Source organism: Dreissena polymorpha, chromosome 3 (assembly GCF_020536995.1).
Source record: "Dreissena polymorpha isolate Duluth1 chromosome 3, UMN_Dpol_1.0, whole genome shotgun sequence".
NCBI lineage: Eukaryota > Metazoa > Mollusca > Bivalvia > Myida > Dreissenidae > Dreissena > Dreissena polymorpha.
Genome location: NC_068357.1, coordinates 7,148,618 through 7,163,325, shown reverse-complemented (window position 1 = coordinate 7,163,325; position 14,708 = coordinate 7,148,618). Strand labels below are relative to the sequence as shown.

The 14,708-nt window shown below is 35.2% G+C and overlaps 1 protein-coding gene across 5 annotated transcripts in view; it reads left to right on the top strand.

Annotated features, from left to right (window-relative positions):
* Positions 1-14,708, top strand: part of LOC127872856 (arginine kinase-like) — a 31,170-nt gene that overhangs the window by 12,741 nt on the left and 3,721 nt on the right. For 3 of the 5 annotated variants that reach the window (XM_052416295.1, XM_052416299.1, XM_052416298.1), the window contains exon 2: positions 4,528-6,511. In XM_052416295.1, the coding sequence (XP_052272255.1) occupies positions 4,559-5,764 (1,206 nt within the window). In that variant the 5' untranslated portion in view covers positions 4,528-4,558 and the 3' untranslated portion in view covers positions 5,765-6,511. Of the gene's footprint in view, positions 1-3,148; positions 3,173-4,527; positions 6,512-14,708 lie in introns of those variants that run through there. The other 2 variants (XM_052416300.1, XM_052416296.1) reach the window with 2 other exon arrangements.

The following is a 14,708-nucleotide window of genomic DNA, read 5'->3' as shown; positions in this document are numbered from 1 at the left end:
GTTCATTGTCAGATTTTAAAATCATTTGGCACATTTGTTCACCATCATTGGACGGTGTGTCGCGCGAAATAATTACGTCGATATCTCCAAGGTCAAGGTCACACTTTGAGTTCAAAGGTCAAAAATGGCCATAAATTAGCTTGTCCTGGCCATAACTATGTCAATCATTGTGAGATTTTAAAATCATTTGGCACATTTGTTAACCATCATGGGACGGTGTGTCGCACGAAAGAATCACGTCAATATCTCCAATGTCAAGGTCGCCACGACTAAAAATAGATTTTTTTTAAAAACAAACTTTCAAAGGGGGTTAATTTTGTTTGTTCATTTCAAAAGTTCAGTTTGAGTTTTCTCCCTTTATCAGATTTGTTTTTCACAATGAAAACCTGGTTTTGTGACAATTTTGTCCCTTGTTTGTTAATACATTAAAATATATTATCTTATCACTGACTACCTTCATTAAAATACATGGTGGCTTCATTCCATCTCCTTTCACTGGTCGCAAACATTACCACATCAACGCTGTATATCTTTTTAAAGATATTTCTAATAATGTCTTTGAAATTGTATTTTATAACATTTTTATACATGAACATGCAGAAAACATGTATTAGTAATAAAGAACATCTACTCATGTTTACATAAACATGCATTTTGAAATGGCTGATCAAATAATCCGAATTGGGGCACTGTTGGTCCAACTGATAATTGCACAAAATGAGTATGCCAATTTTTATGATGATTTGTTTCACTCATCAATAGTTTAATTTATGCGTATTTGGATATTTTCCATGAGTATTTTCCGCAAATACGCATCTTATCTGGACCTCTGAAATTTATATCTCTTTAACTCTTTCAGTGCGGGAACCGAATTTTGAAGGCCTTTGCAAACAGTTTGGATCAAGATGAGACGCCACAGAACGTGGCGTCTCATCTGGATCCAAACTGTTTGCTATTCTGATAGTATTCTTTGAAAAATAATCGAAGAAAATGCTAATTTTAGAAATTCAGCAGACGACATTTTAGCAGACGACAAATTTCCCAGCATGCAAAGGGTTAACACTTTGACGGAGCTATACGCTTTTCAATTTTTTCTCTAGATGTGTGTTGAAATGTATTAATTTAAACGAAACTGCTGATGTGTTAAACGAACGCTCAATACTTTTTTATGTCAACATGTTATTTTATCACTCGTAAGCAAACACATTACTATGAACGACGAATTGTATTGCTTATATAACATTAATTCAACTTACTTAACGAAACCCTACATCGGTTGTTGCAAATGACAATGATATTGAAAACGAACACATTTATTCCGACACGTTTAATCGGACCAAAGACTGTATCTTTGTGTCGTATTAAGAGACCTGCACAGCATGATAAGGTGGTGGTTCACATCAATGTACATGACTTTTGCAAATGAAAAGTAAAAAAAAAATATTTGAATTAGTAATGACACTCTTTATTTCATTGAATATCTGGTTCTTATGAACTTAAAATATATTTTTTATTCGTTTTTATCTGGTTTTCAAACAAATAATTCTATCGCATAAAAACGTGACATTTGGGTTTATCGGAGTAACGCTGTACGTCTGTCGGTCGGTTCGTAGTGTTGTCGGTCTGTCCACATAAAATGTTATATGTTTCTACATATTTGTAACAATTGAATTTGTAGATGTAGATGTACAACACTCAACTTTCATGCCTAGTGTGACACACTTTCCTGGGTTATATGCCCTTACATTCGACATTTTGTTGCATACGCATAAGATGCCCTAAATTTGTGGAGTGCATCATTTCTCAAGCAACTGAATTGCAAATTAAAATATGTAATAGTCATGAAATGTGGATGTGCAAGACACAATTTTCGCGCGTATTTATTCATTAATTTCTATCGTATTTGGCCTTGATGTTAACCATTGGCATGGCTTCTATGCATCAGACAAAGCAGTGATGAGGTATTTTAATCACTTTGTGACAACGCACTATTATTTAATTTAAAGTAAGCAAGCTTAATATTGATTTCAACGCCGATTCTTTTTAAAAACAGTTTGGTTATCAATACGAGGTCATTTAGTTATGGCAGGTGACCAATTGTTAACAATTTGACGCAGCTCAAAACATGCATGTAGAAAAGATCCCCATATTTGAAGGGTCGTTTAAAAGTTTTGTTGGTTTAAACTGGTCGTTCACACTGGTTTTGATCGTCAAATATCGCTTGGTAGATGTATATATTTAGTACGCACGATGTATATATATATCATTTGTTTGATTTTCTACTGATTGCCTGCTTTAGAACATCAACATTTAAGCATGTTAGTTGAATAAACACATATTTAGGTTGTCAATCCCTTAAACCTCGCGTGTACACTACTCATGAATCACAGCTGCCTCAGTAGGGTTCACACTTGAATAATTCAACTTCGCTTTTTACGGTTTGTCGACAGCAAATTAATGAATATACGATGCAAAAATTTACATCTGTGACGCGCTGGTAAACAAGTAGCCTTATTAAAGGGGGCCGTTTAACGTTTTGGTAAATCGACACAATTTAAAAAGTTGTTTCAGATTCGCAAATTTTCGTTTTTTTTAATGATATTTTTGAGGAAATAGTAATACTGACCATTTACCATGCTCTTAAATATCCATCATATGCATCTTTTGACGATTTTAAAACCTGAACATTATAAAGCGTCGTGCGACGCTAAACGATTGAATAATTTGGAAAGTTCTGTTGTTGTAGTTATATTTTGGGAAACTACGAGGATTGCTTATATAGGTAAAAAATGCATCCGCTCTAAGCATGAGCATGGATGGTCGGGTTGTCTAGGCGGAAGACTTTTTACTTCGGGACTCCAGGGGTCAGTGGTTCGAGCCCTGTTGATAGTTACTTTTTTCCTTTAAAAAAAAATTGTATTCTTGTTTTTTTACTGGAGATTTTTAGGTCAAGTGTTTAAATTTATCAATATAAAGCATTTAATGACATGCTTCAATACATGCCAAAATCTGTTAAACGGCCCCTTTAAACGATAACCGCCGAGAGCCACATGTTCACATCTTAAATATGATCGTCTGCTATTTAAGGGGAAACATCCTTGTAATTTCAACGTTTAAATGTTAGTGTAAACGTGTACATATCTATTGAATTTTAATCTTCGCGCTATTACAGGTAAATATTTGTGTATAATACATTAAATTTATATACATGAATAAAGACGTTCATATTGTTTGATTTTTTTTAGAACAGCTTACTTATAGCTAACATGGTATTTGCATATAAAGCGATCATAAATGAACCACCGCAAAATTTTACATCTGAGTCAACACGATGTTTAGTATGACATAAAAGACAAGAAGATAGTTCGTCCTTATGTATACAGAACTAGGAAAACTGCGTCTTTTATGTAATTGAACATAAGAGTATAACAATAAGCTGTTTATAACATTAAATTGCAAATATAAACAATTGATACATTTGAGATGCACATATAGTACGTACAATCCTGTATACATTTATTATAGGAAAACTTCTTGCGAGGAAAATAAATCATAAGATATTTGATATTTCTGAATGAAGTAAGTTTACCCATTCATGCCTAGTGGACTCTCCCATCCTTCTAAATTGGATCAATTTATTTCCAAAATTAGGGATGTCTAGTATATTTATTTCTATATATAGAATATTTCACACAGAAATTCCTTGCGGCGTCTCATCTGGGTCTACGACGTTTGCCAAGGCCTTTTTTTCTAGACGCTAGGCATAAATGGGTTAATCGCAGATTCTTTACTAGTAATAGCAGAAGCGTCTATGTTATCCACGCCAATAGGCTGTTGAAGTCTGCTGTGCTTTATCGATCATCGGTCAAGGCAAAAGTGGTGCAGTGATCAATACATAGCTGGTTATAGAACATGTGTATACAATAGATATGCTATAGAATATGCAAATAGACACGGATTTACCATTCAATCGTTCACGTTTAAAATATACTGTGTAAGGATCATTTAATTGACTAAATCTAAACGTGTTTTTGTTATACATTCTATTTCGCGTTTTGTCATTCTTTGTAAATGATAACATGAGCGAAGTTATGTATTCTTAAACAAAACCCCATTTTAAAGATGTTGATAATTTAAGTCGCGTTCTGAGAAAACTGGGCATAATGCATGTGCGTAAAGTGTCGTCCCAGATTAGCCTGGGCAGTCCGCAGCAGTTATAGTGGTACATGTAAAACAAAGCGTTCTTAATCACGGTTTACAATTTAGATGTATACGGAATAAAGCCGGACATCGCATGTTATTGCATGGGAAAGTAATGTGTGTTTATGGTTATAATAATCTTGAATTATTACTTCATCACCAGTGCTGTTAGTTAGAGTCCATCACAGGCGCACGGTTTGTTTTATTCAACATACATAAACGATAGTTTTTGTACAAACAAAAAGGGGTGGGTCAATGTATACTTGTTTACTGATAAATTCATGCCATGAAATAAGATATTTCAAGTATGTTCTTTTATATTTTCAGTTATATCGTAAGCATCGCTCACTGAAGAAAAATGGAATCTTCTGAATTAGCAGGCACTGTGACGCAGTCAATGGCAAAGGAGGATGCATCGATTGACCCATATTTCCACCTCATCTTGAACGACGATCTGGCCGAGAACAACTGGCCGAAAGTCTTGGACGAGTACAAGAAGCAACCAAAGCATTCACTTATGGCTCAAACCATGAGTAAGGCTTTGTTCGACAAGCTTAAAAACGTTCAGTCAAGCAGTGGTTGGACCATTGCTCGGGCAATCAATACGGGAGTCTGCTACCCCGACTCGTTCGTTGGCTGCCACGCTGGTGATTTGGATTCGTACAAAGTCTTCAAGGATCTGTTTTATCCTGTCATAGAAAAGTACCACGTGGGATACAAGCTAGATGGCTCGATGAAACACGTCACAAGTATGGATCCAGAACACATCAAGGTGGATTTGACGGACGAAGCAAAGTCTATCATTGTTTCCACGAGGATACGTTGCGCCCGAAATCTGGCCATGTTTCCGCTGAACACAAGCGGATCTCTGAAAACGAGAATGGAAATTTCAGATTCAATGGAAGCCATTTTTAAAGAAATGTCAAGCAGCGATGAATATAAAGATTTAGGAGGAACCTTTTTCAGGCACACGACGATGACCAAGGAAGAGGAACAAAAGCTTATCGATGACCATTTCCTGTTTAAAGGCAAAGACAAAATGCAAGCCGCGTCTGGATACCATCGCTTTTGGCCCCACGGTAGAGGCATATTTTGTTCTAACGACAAAAAGTTCTTGCTCTGGATCAACGAAGGTGATCACCTTAGAATCATAAGTATGGAGCAGAGCGGCGACATAAAGGGAGTTCTGCGTCGTCTCCACAGGGGCGCTGTAGCGATCGAGCACTACCTGAAGAAAAAGTACGATGTGAAGGACGTCTTCATGAGCGACCCTATACTTGGAATGATCACGTGCTGCCCTAGTAACCTAGGAACGGGCCTTAGAGCCTCTGTCCACTGCAGGGTGCCAAAGCTTATCAAGAAAATTGGATTCCAGAAGATCGACGAGCTGGCGCGATCGATGAAGTGCCAGGCTCGTGGAACCATGGGCGAGCATTCGGAGGTCACGGATACCGTGGACGTTTCCAACTGGCGTCGTCTGGGATTCCCGGAACACGAACTGGTGCAGGATATGATAAAATGCATCAACAAGTTTGCAGAAATGGAATGTTCGATGGAAGATTAAGATACTATATTAGTTCAACAACTTAAGATACAAGGTCAATAATAAGTTTATACGCGATCTTCATATTTTGGTACGGACTAAATAGATTCTTCTGAATGCATTTATAAAGTTAAGCAGTTTGTTTTCGTGATCAGATAAATCAAGCTTTCTTTGATTCATTTTATTCAAACGAATACATGAGGAACGTTAATTATTATGCTCTTTATGATCTTATTTATTATCCCTTGTTGGGTAAATCGTGCGTTAACGTGTTGACAATCATGTTAGATTTTTGAGACGATTTATTTTGTTTTACATTTTTTATTATACACTTGCGTGTGATATTCTTTTTTTCACTTTCAAATTTCTTTACAAATTGTGTTTGTGCAGTTATTACGTATTTATTGCAGTTTGAATTGTGTGGTTTCACGTCGCATTTTAATACTTTTCTGGAACATTTATATTATTTTATTGATTGTATTGTTCGTGTTAAAACTGGGCGCATCGGTATAACGCACGTTTTGCGTTTAAGCTATAGCATTTACGTTAACAAGTAATTGGTATAAACTGTTATTGTTGCTGTCTTTGAAGACACTGTTTGAAATCAGTATTCAGATTGACTTTTTCAAGATATACACTTTTGCCATTTGTTGTTTAAAAAAGACTTTTTCTATAGCTTTGCTGTTTGCTTTTTGGCTTATTTGTCAATTAATTTATCATTTGTTTGCATATTTTGCAAAGTTTGAAATAAAGTGTTTTCTGAATATATGACCGATCCAATCTATAAACATTTGTGTCTGGAAGCATTTTACAATTTATTGCTTAATAATAGCACTCGTAATCACAAAAATGTAAGGAATGCTTTCCGAACTAAAACATAGCAGGTGCGTGAGTGCTCAAAACGTTTTCTTCCAGTTAGACTAAAAGCCTGATAACTTAATACCTCACGGAAATTAATAGTATAAGGAACATTTGTATGGAACCTTTGGAAAAAATATTGAGGTATTCTTATGTTTACAATGAAAGCATAGCTTAAACTAGAACTAGCTCGTTTGAGCAAATTCCTTGATCCGAAATTGAGAACACATAAGTTGAAAGCCGTTTGCTTAAATGGTCATTTATGTTTTGAGCCACTCAACATGGATGTTTTTATTGGTTGACACTTATTATTGCGTAACTATAATGTATTGCCCATTCGTTTTTTATCCGTTTTGCAGTTGTGTAGCATTACAAAGTCGTTGTTCTTTTAAGATAACTAGCTCGTAAACGAAACGGCATACTTAACAAAGAGAGCTAATATTAAAGATAAGAAAACATCATTGTGATGCGTTTCATGATGTCGTTATTTTGTGTAGGCGTTATTTGTATCATCTTAAAAAAAATAGATTAATTTGATACCTATAGACATATTTCTTTGTCGCGTGTACAAGAACATGTGTTTCGGAAACCCGGACAGGACTGTGCAACACCAGTGTGAAAGGGGAACAGTCTAAACCAATATTTATGTTGACCATCGACGGAAAAACTTCATATGCGTATTGTTTAATTAAATCGAAAAAATGACGAAATATCATTTTTGTTTATTGATTATATTAACAGATACTAATCTTGCGTTTGCGATTCTGATATAAATCGTCGATCTTATGCTTACTAGGCATATGCTGTTACTCATTATAGTTTAGGTGAAGTAACTATACTCATTATGTGATAAGAAACTTTTCCGACAGAAGAACCTAATAGCTTAATTAGAAGATTGTCTGTTGTTTAACTCTAGTGCCTAATATGCGAAAGGTATGTGCATTATTTTGATTAGGTTCACACAACTCGTAGAACTCTCATTATGTGTATTATTGTTATGCGTTCTGGATTCTCTGGAATATCCTTGAACCTCAGAATAAAATACTGCACCGGTATTGAACATACACCGGATGATCTGTAACGGATTGTCAAGCAAACAAACGTTCCTCAGAAAAAAGTTGAAGCCAGTATAAACATTTCTCCTTCAAAAACTGCCAAGATTTATTTTCAAGACGCAGAATAGATTTTTCACTGATTACCTGGATGTTCAATCATCAGCATGGTACATTATGTCGGATAGATTTTCAGAAAATATTTCAACATCAGGTCAGACTTCGGTCTTGTAAACATCACCGGGAGAGCGGATGGTAAATGGAAAACTAGTAAAACAGAGAAAATTCTTTGTTTCACAATTCGGCATATGTTTTTTTTTTATATCTTTGCCATATTCCAGTAGAAAATGATTTCGATTAGTAATTGATACAAAAAGCATAAGGGTTTGTTGAAATATACATAATTCGAAGAACATATATTTATTATCAAATATTATATAATGCAAGCAAGTTTGCACAATAAAACCATATGAATTGATTCGCTCAACGAAGTAATATTCTTGAGAAATTGCTATATAAAATAAGTTAGCTTAAAGCATCTATATACACCTTTTGAAATCTCTCCCAAGGCAATTTGTAACCCATGGGTATGAGTATAATTGGAAAAGGACATGTTAAAATGCATGCTATATACAAAATCTTAATGTCTACGCCTTGTACCTTCAAACAAAATGTTTGCCCACAGGGCGCGGCGAGTTATGACCGCAGACGTAAACTTTGCATAAACTTTATAGAGGTCGACCATTTGTTGTAAAATTCTATTGATCACTGGACCTAGTAATTTCAGAATGGATAACTTTCTAATTTATTTTGATCACAAGTGTATATTAACATGAAGGTGACGCTTGCAATTGAAGCCAGTTTTAATCACAGGGACATAATTTGAGCAAACATGCTGGAGGCCAACCTCGCGATGTACAAACCAAATATTACAGTTCTGATCCGTCTTGTCGCGGAATAGATTGTCAAACTTATGTTCTACATGAGTAAATATAAATCATGTGACGCGTGCGCCGTGTCCTTTGACTACAAGGACATACTTCGTACAAACTCTGTATAGGGCCACTATTTGGAGTCACACATGAAATGTCAAGGCATCGTGCTTAAGAACAGACAATTTATAAAATTATGTTGCTAATAAGAAACTTTAATTTTAACCCAGTGGTCATTTATAACCAATATACAATCAACTTAGTTAAAATTAACAATACGACTATATCACATGCCAAAGGTAATCATTGGTCCCCTGAATTTGGGAAAGAATATTTAAAGTTATTTTGCAATTTAAGTCTATATAAATCGAGTTACCTCTGGAGCGTGGCTAGTTTCAACCATCGGATCATGATTTGATCAACCTATTTCAAGGAACTATCTGATGTCATTTATTAAATATCAAACATGAGGGTATTGTAGTTTCAAAGGCGTTTTTAATGTTATTGCTATTTTAGTGACCACAGCGCAACTCACCACGACCAATGGCACGGACAAATCGACCACAGGGACATAAAACCTACCAAATAAATATGCATTTAGTGTTGTCAAAGTAGATGTCAGTATATATCATTCTACCCCTGAACGTGACCAGAAACTTGATTTGAACAAACTTGTACTACCTTATTTTCTACTATATTTATTTACATTCCAAATATAACCCGTTTTGATTTATAAGTACCTAGTGTAGAAAGACCTTACTGATGACCAACAACACCAACGGAAATCAACACAGATGCAGGATCCAAACCTAAAATACTGACCAGAGTCGCACAAACCACAGCGGTGCTCACAAAACTCAAGACCATTTGGCAAACAGACCCATAACCCAAAACTCAAAAACATGCTGATGCGCACCCTAGTCATACCCATATTCGTGTACGCCTGGGATTGATGAACACTCAAAGCATATTGAAGAGGAGGTGGGCCACTGGAATGTGGCAATGAGATGCTTCCGAAGACTCCTCGGCATCTCATACAAAGACTGCATCACCAACATGGAAGTCCGCAACAGAGCCATGAAAATCATCTGGCCCCAAAAAGATCTGCCGACCAGTAAGAAAAAAACGTTAACTTTAGGCGAAACAATTCTACAAGGCGCTGTACAGGGAGGGCGGAAGAGAGGCTGACATAGGAAACGATTGGATGATAACTTCTCAAAATGGACTGGTTTGAGGCTTAGCGAAGCATTGTGACTGTCTGCAAGACAAACATAATGGAGAAAGCTGGTTGCCAGGTCACCTGTGGTGTCCCAACGGGCATCCAGACTACGGGTTATGTGAAGGTGGTGAAGGATGCCAAATCAATAATGTGACCCCTGGGGTATAATGTAAACAAACTTACTAGAGCGCCTCAAAACGATGCTACATATTAAGTATTATACCTCCGAGCTTTGTGGTTTCAGAAAAGAATTGAAGTGTTAACTCGTGATATTAACTCTAGTAACCAACAAATTAAGCGGACCAAAACGACACCGAACGACACACGGCGTGCTAAGGTGTTGTCATAATAAGTATTGATGTGTATGTACGTCCTCAATGATTTATGTTAATAAACAAAACTGTCAATTAATGTTCTCATTGACAACAAAAATATATTGACAGAGAGTACAAATAAATACTTATTGATTCGCCCCCACTCCAACATAAATGAATAAACACTAGATTTCTTATTGCACTTTCATATTTGATACCAAATAATGTATCTGACGATCACATCAATCAATGGCAATTTGGTGTGCCTATTTAAGTGTTTTTAATTAAATTTAACAATTTTGCATTGTTACTGTTCACGATTGATATTGTTTATGCAAATTTATCAAAAGAAAACAGTATTAAAACATATTCAAAGCACAAATATGTTCAAGTATTACATCGAAACAATAATGCATATTTAATGGTGGCTGAGTGTACACTGAGCTACAAAACATACTCAGCGGTGGCAATGTGTACACAGTGCTACAAAACATACCCAGTGGTGGTTAGGCGAACACTGTGCTACACAACATACTAAAGGGTTATTACCTTTACACAGTTGAAAGTCAATATATTTACTAAATTAGTATGACGATCAAATTTTGAAATTGTACCACTTTATTAAATGGTGAAGCAAACACCATGGTCAACCAATGAAAGAATTAACGATAAAAGCATTCTGTGAGGCCCTGATAAGCTCGTTGCATTATTATACGACATCTGCCGACAGCCGCTTTAATGTCAACATCTTGAAAATGATAAACGCCTGTTATATGGCGGAATATTATTGTTGTTAAAACTTAAACCTGTTATGTAAACATGCACGTTGTGCATTGTATTATTGGATTATTATCACCGCAGTTACGGGTAAATATTGTATAATATACTTTAAACCAGAACACATGCATTAAGACTTAAAAATCGTGTTTTATTGCGATCCAATCTGTTAAACTTAGTGTTTGGAAGCATTTTACAATTAATGACTTAATAATAACACTTGCTATAACATAAAAATACACGCAGTAGCAAATCATACCCGTTGGGTGAGTGATCAAAACGTTTACTGCCGGTTCAAGGGTTTCTGCAACAAATGGTTCTGACATATATGTTTCATGAATAGCAAAGCGCGCATACTCACATATACCATATACAAAATAGGGATGAAAATATGTGCGTTTAATAATGTGTTATGCTCTTCAATTACACTGTGATTTTACCGAAGTTCGCACTGGTTTACTGTTTTATGACACATCAAAACAAGTTTTCGTAAGTAAACATTAAACATGCATTTTCGTTATTCACAATTGTATCACTGTGAGTTGTATTTGTCGTGACAAAGTACTGTAACTCAAAGCTCTATGTGGTTTGTTTGATTCAATTTGCTGCCATAGTAGACATCATCAAACGATTGAAACGGGACCCATAGGCGACAGAAGTTCAAAGGTTCTGACATTTTTTAAGTTTGGGTTTAAATATATTTAGTTTCGTTATATTGCATCGAACGCCTATGTTTTTTGAGAACTATTAGTACATCCAAACAAACACATTTACGGTCTTCTGTAAAATTTGAACATATAGAAATATTGAAACTACAGACACGTTATGGGGGGAACGTTTATTGTCCACTAACCTTGTTATTCACGTTTAATGACCAAATTACTAAACAATTTAAGACAATACATTTAAGGTGAAATTTAACAAAATAATGATTAAAGCTTGGGTCATCGCCTCCGAATGGTCAATGTAAAGCATTCGGGGTTTAAACCGGTTGAAATAATATCCCAATTCTTATCGTACACTGAGCCCAAGAATAATCACAAAACACGCACGTGTAAATACACATATACCTTATTACATCGTAATTGAAATAAAAAGGTAGTACACAATGATAAGGTAAATGTGGTTCGAAATTACAGGTTTATACAAAACATTTAATAAACTCGATTTGAATAGCACACTTAAATCAATTTACCAAATACAAGTACATGTTCCTGACATATCTTTTTATAAGGTTACATGTGTTTATAAAATACTAAAAAATGTGTTAAACATCAAATTGTATATACGATATTCAGAAAAAAATAAAGCAATATCCTTCTAAATCTAAAATAATTCGTGGTAAACGCGAGTAAAATAGTTGGTAACGGAAAAATCAGTATTAACTATTACTGGCATGGTCGAGGAACGCGCGCAATATTCATGAATAGAACATTTACCTTGATACATGCAGGAAACATGTCTGCGGGGCTAGTGTTAAGAGATCATGTCAGTTAGTTTCGCATCTCGTTTTGCCTAGAGTACATTGTCGGTTTGACCGATAGTGACGTACCGGGAGCTTTCGTTTAGTATAACGTTTCTGTCAGGGCGAATCGTTTACAAACATTATATCTCTTTAACACGTTGACTGAGCTATACGCTCTTCCATTTTTTCTCTCGATGTATGTTTTAAGTGTATTCATTTAAACGACTCTGCTGCTTTGTTAAACGATAGCATATACTTTTTTAATGTCAACATGTTATTTTATCACTCGTAAGCAAAAACATGACTATGAACGACGAATCTTACTGCTTATATAACATTAATTCAGCTTACTTAATGAAACCATACATCAATTGTTGCAAATCACAATGATATTGAAAACGAACACATTTATTCCGACACGTTTAATCGGACCAAAAACTGTGTTTTTGTGTCGTATTAAGAGACCTGCACAGATTGATAAGGTGGTGGTTCACATCAATGTACATGTCGTTTGCAAATGAATAATTAACCAAAAATATTGAAATTAGTAAAGAAACTCTTTATTTCATTGAACATCTGGTTGTTATGAACTTGAAATATATATATTTGTATGCGTTGTATCGGGTTTTCAAACAATATATCTATCGCACAAAGCTTGACATTTGAGTTTATCGGAGTAACGCTGTATGTCTGCCAGTCGGATCGTAGTGTTGTAGGGTTGTCGGTCTGTCCTTATAAAATTATACGATTTTACAGATTTGTAACGATTGAAATTGTAGAGGTAGATGTACAACACTCAATTTACATGCATAGTGTGACACACTTTCCTGGGTTATGTTCCCTTGCATGAGACATTTTGTTGCATAAGTATAAGATGTCCTAAATTTGTGGCGTGCATTATTTCTCAAGCGACTTACTTGCAAATTAAAATATGTAATAACCATAAACTGTAGATGTACAAGACATACTTTTCGCGAGTATGTATTCATTTACTTCTATCTTATTTGCCCGTGATGCTAATCATTGGCATGGCTGCTATGCCTCAGACAAAGCAGTGTAAAGGTATTTAGGTCAGTTTGTGACTATGCACTATTATTTAATTTTAAGTCAGCCAGCTCAATATTGATTTCAACGCCGATTCTTTGTAAAAACAGTTTGGTTATCAATACGAGGTCATTTAGTTATGACAGGTTACCAATTGTCAACAATTTGTCGAAGTTAAAAACATGCAAGAAGAAAAGAGTCCGGCATTGGATGGTTTCTTGAAAAGCTTTGTTGGTTTGAACTGGTCGTTTAAACTTGTTTTCATGTTCAAAGATCACTTGGTAGATGTATGTATTTAGTACATACGATGGATACATATAATTGATTAGTCTGTTTTTGTCAGAACATCAACATTTAAGCATTCCAGTGGAGCAAACACAAAATTTAAGATATCAATCCCTTAAACATCACATGTAGACTGATCATGAATCACAGCTGCATCAGTGGGGTTCATACTTGAATAATTCACCTTCCCTTTTTACGGTTTGTGGACAGCAAATTAATGAAAATAAGATGCAAATATTTACATCTGCGACGCGCTTGTAAACAAGTAGCCTGAGTAAACGACAACCGCCGAGAGCCCTCTTAAATATGATTCCCTACTGTTCAAGGGGGGACATCCTTGTAGTTCTAACTTTTCAATGTAAGTGTAAACATGCACATAACTATTGGTTTTTAATCGTCACGCTATTACAAGCAAATAATTGGGTTAGTTACGTTTAATTATAAAACACGCATAAAGACGATAATATTGTTGTTTGTTTTTTGAGAACAACTAACTCATAGCTAACATGGTGTTTGCATATAAAGCGATCATAAATGAACCACCGCAACATTTTACATCTGAGTCAACACGATGTTTAGTATGACATAAAAAGACAAGAAGATACTTCGTCCTAATGTATACAGAATTTAGAGAAAACATAACCTTTTATGTAACTTAAAGTGATAGTATGAGCATTTTTCACTGTTGAATTAAGCTGAAAAGATTAATAGGTCAAAGGAATTAGTTAAAATGTGTTAACTGACCAATTATCTAAAACTAATCTTGCTACCAGTTGTTTATAAAATAATATATTAATTTGAATATTTTACATGACTCACCCAGTCCTCTAAGCCAAAATGAACCGTAAAACAAAATTGTGTCTTTGTGTCGTATGAACAAATATGGATAAAAACTGCATTTAGACTCATATCGTACATCGAATCATTTCTGTCGTCAGTTGTCAAAACGAAAATACGGTTGATAATCAAATGGATTATTTTTGTAAATCAAATGGATTATTTTTCTCTTTCCGGGATAT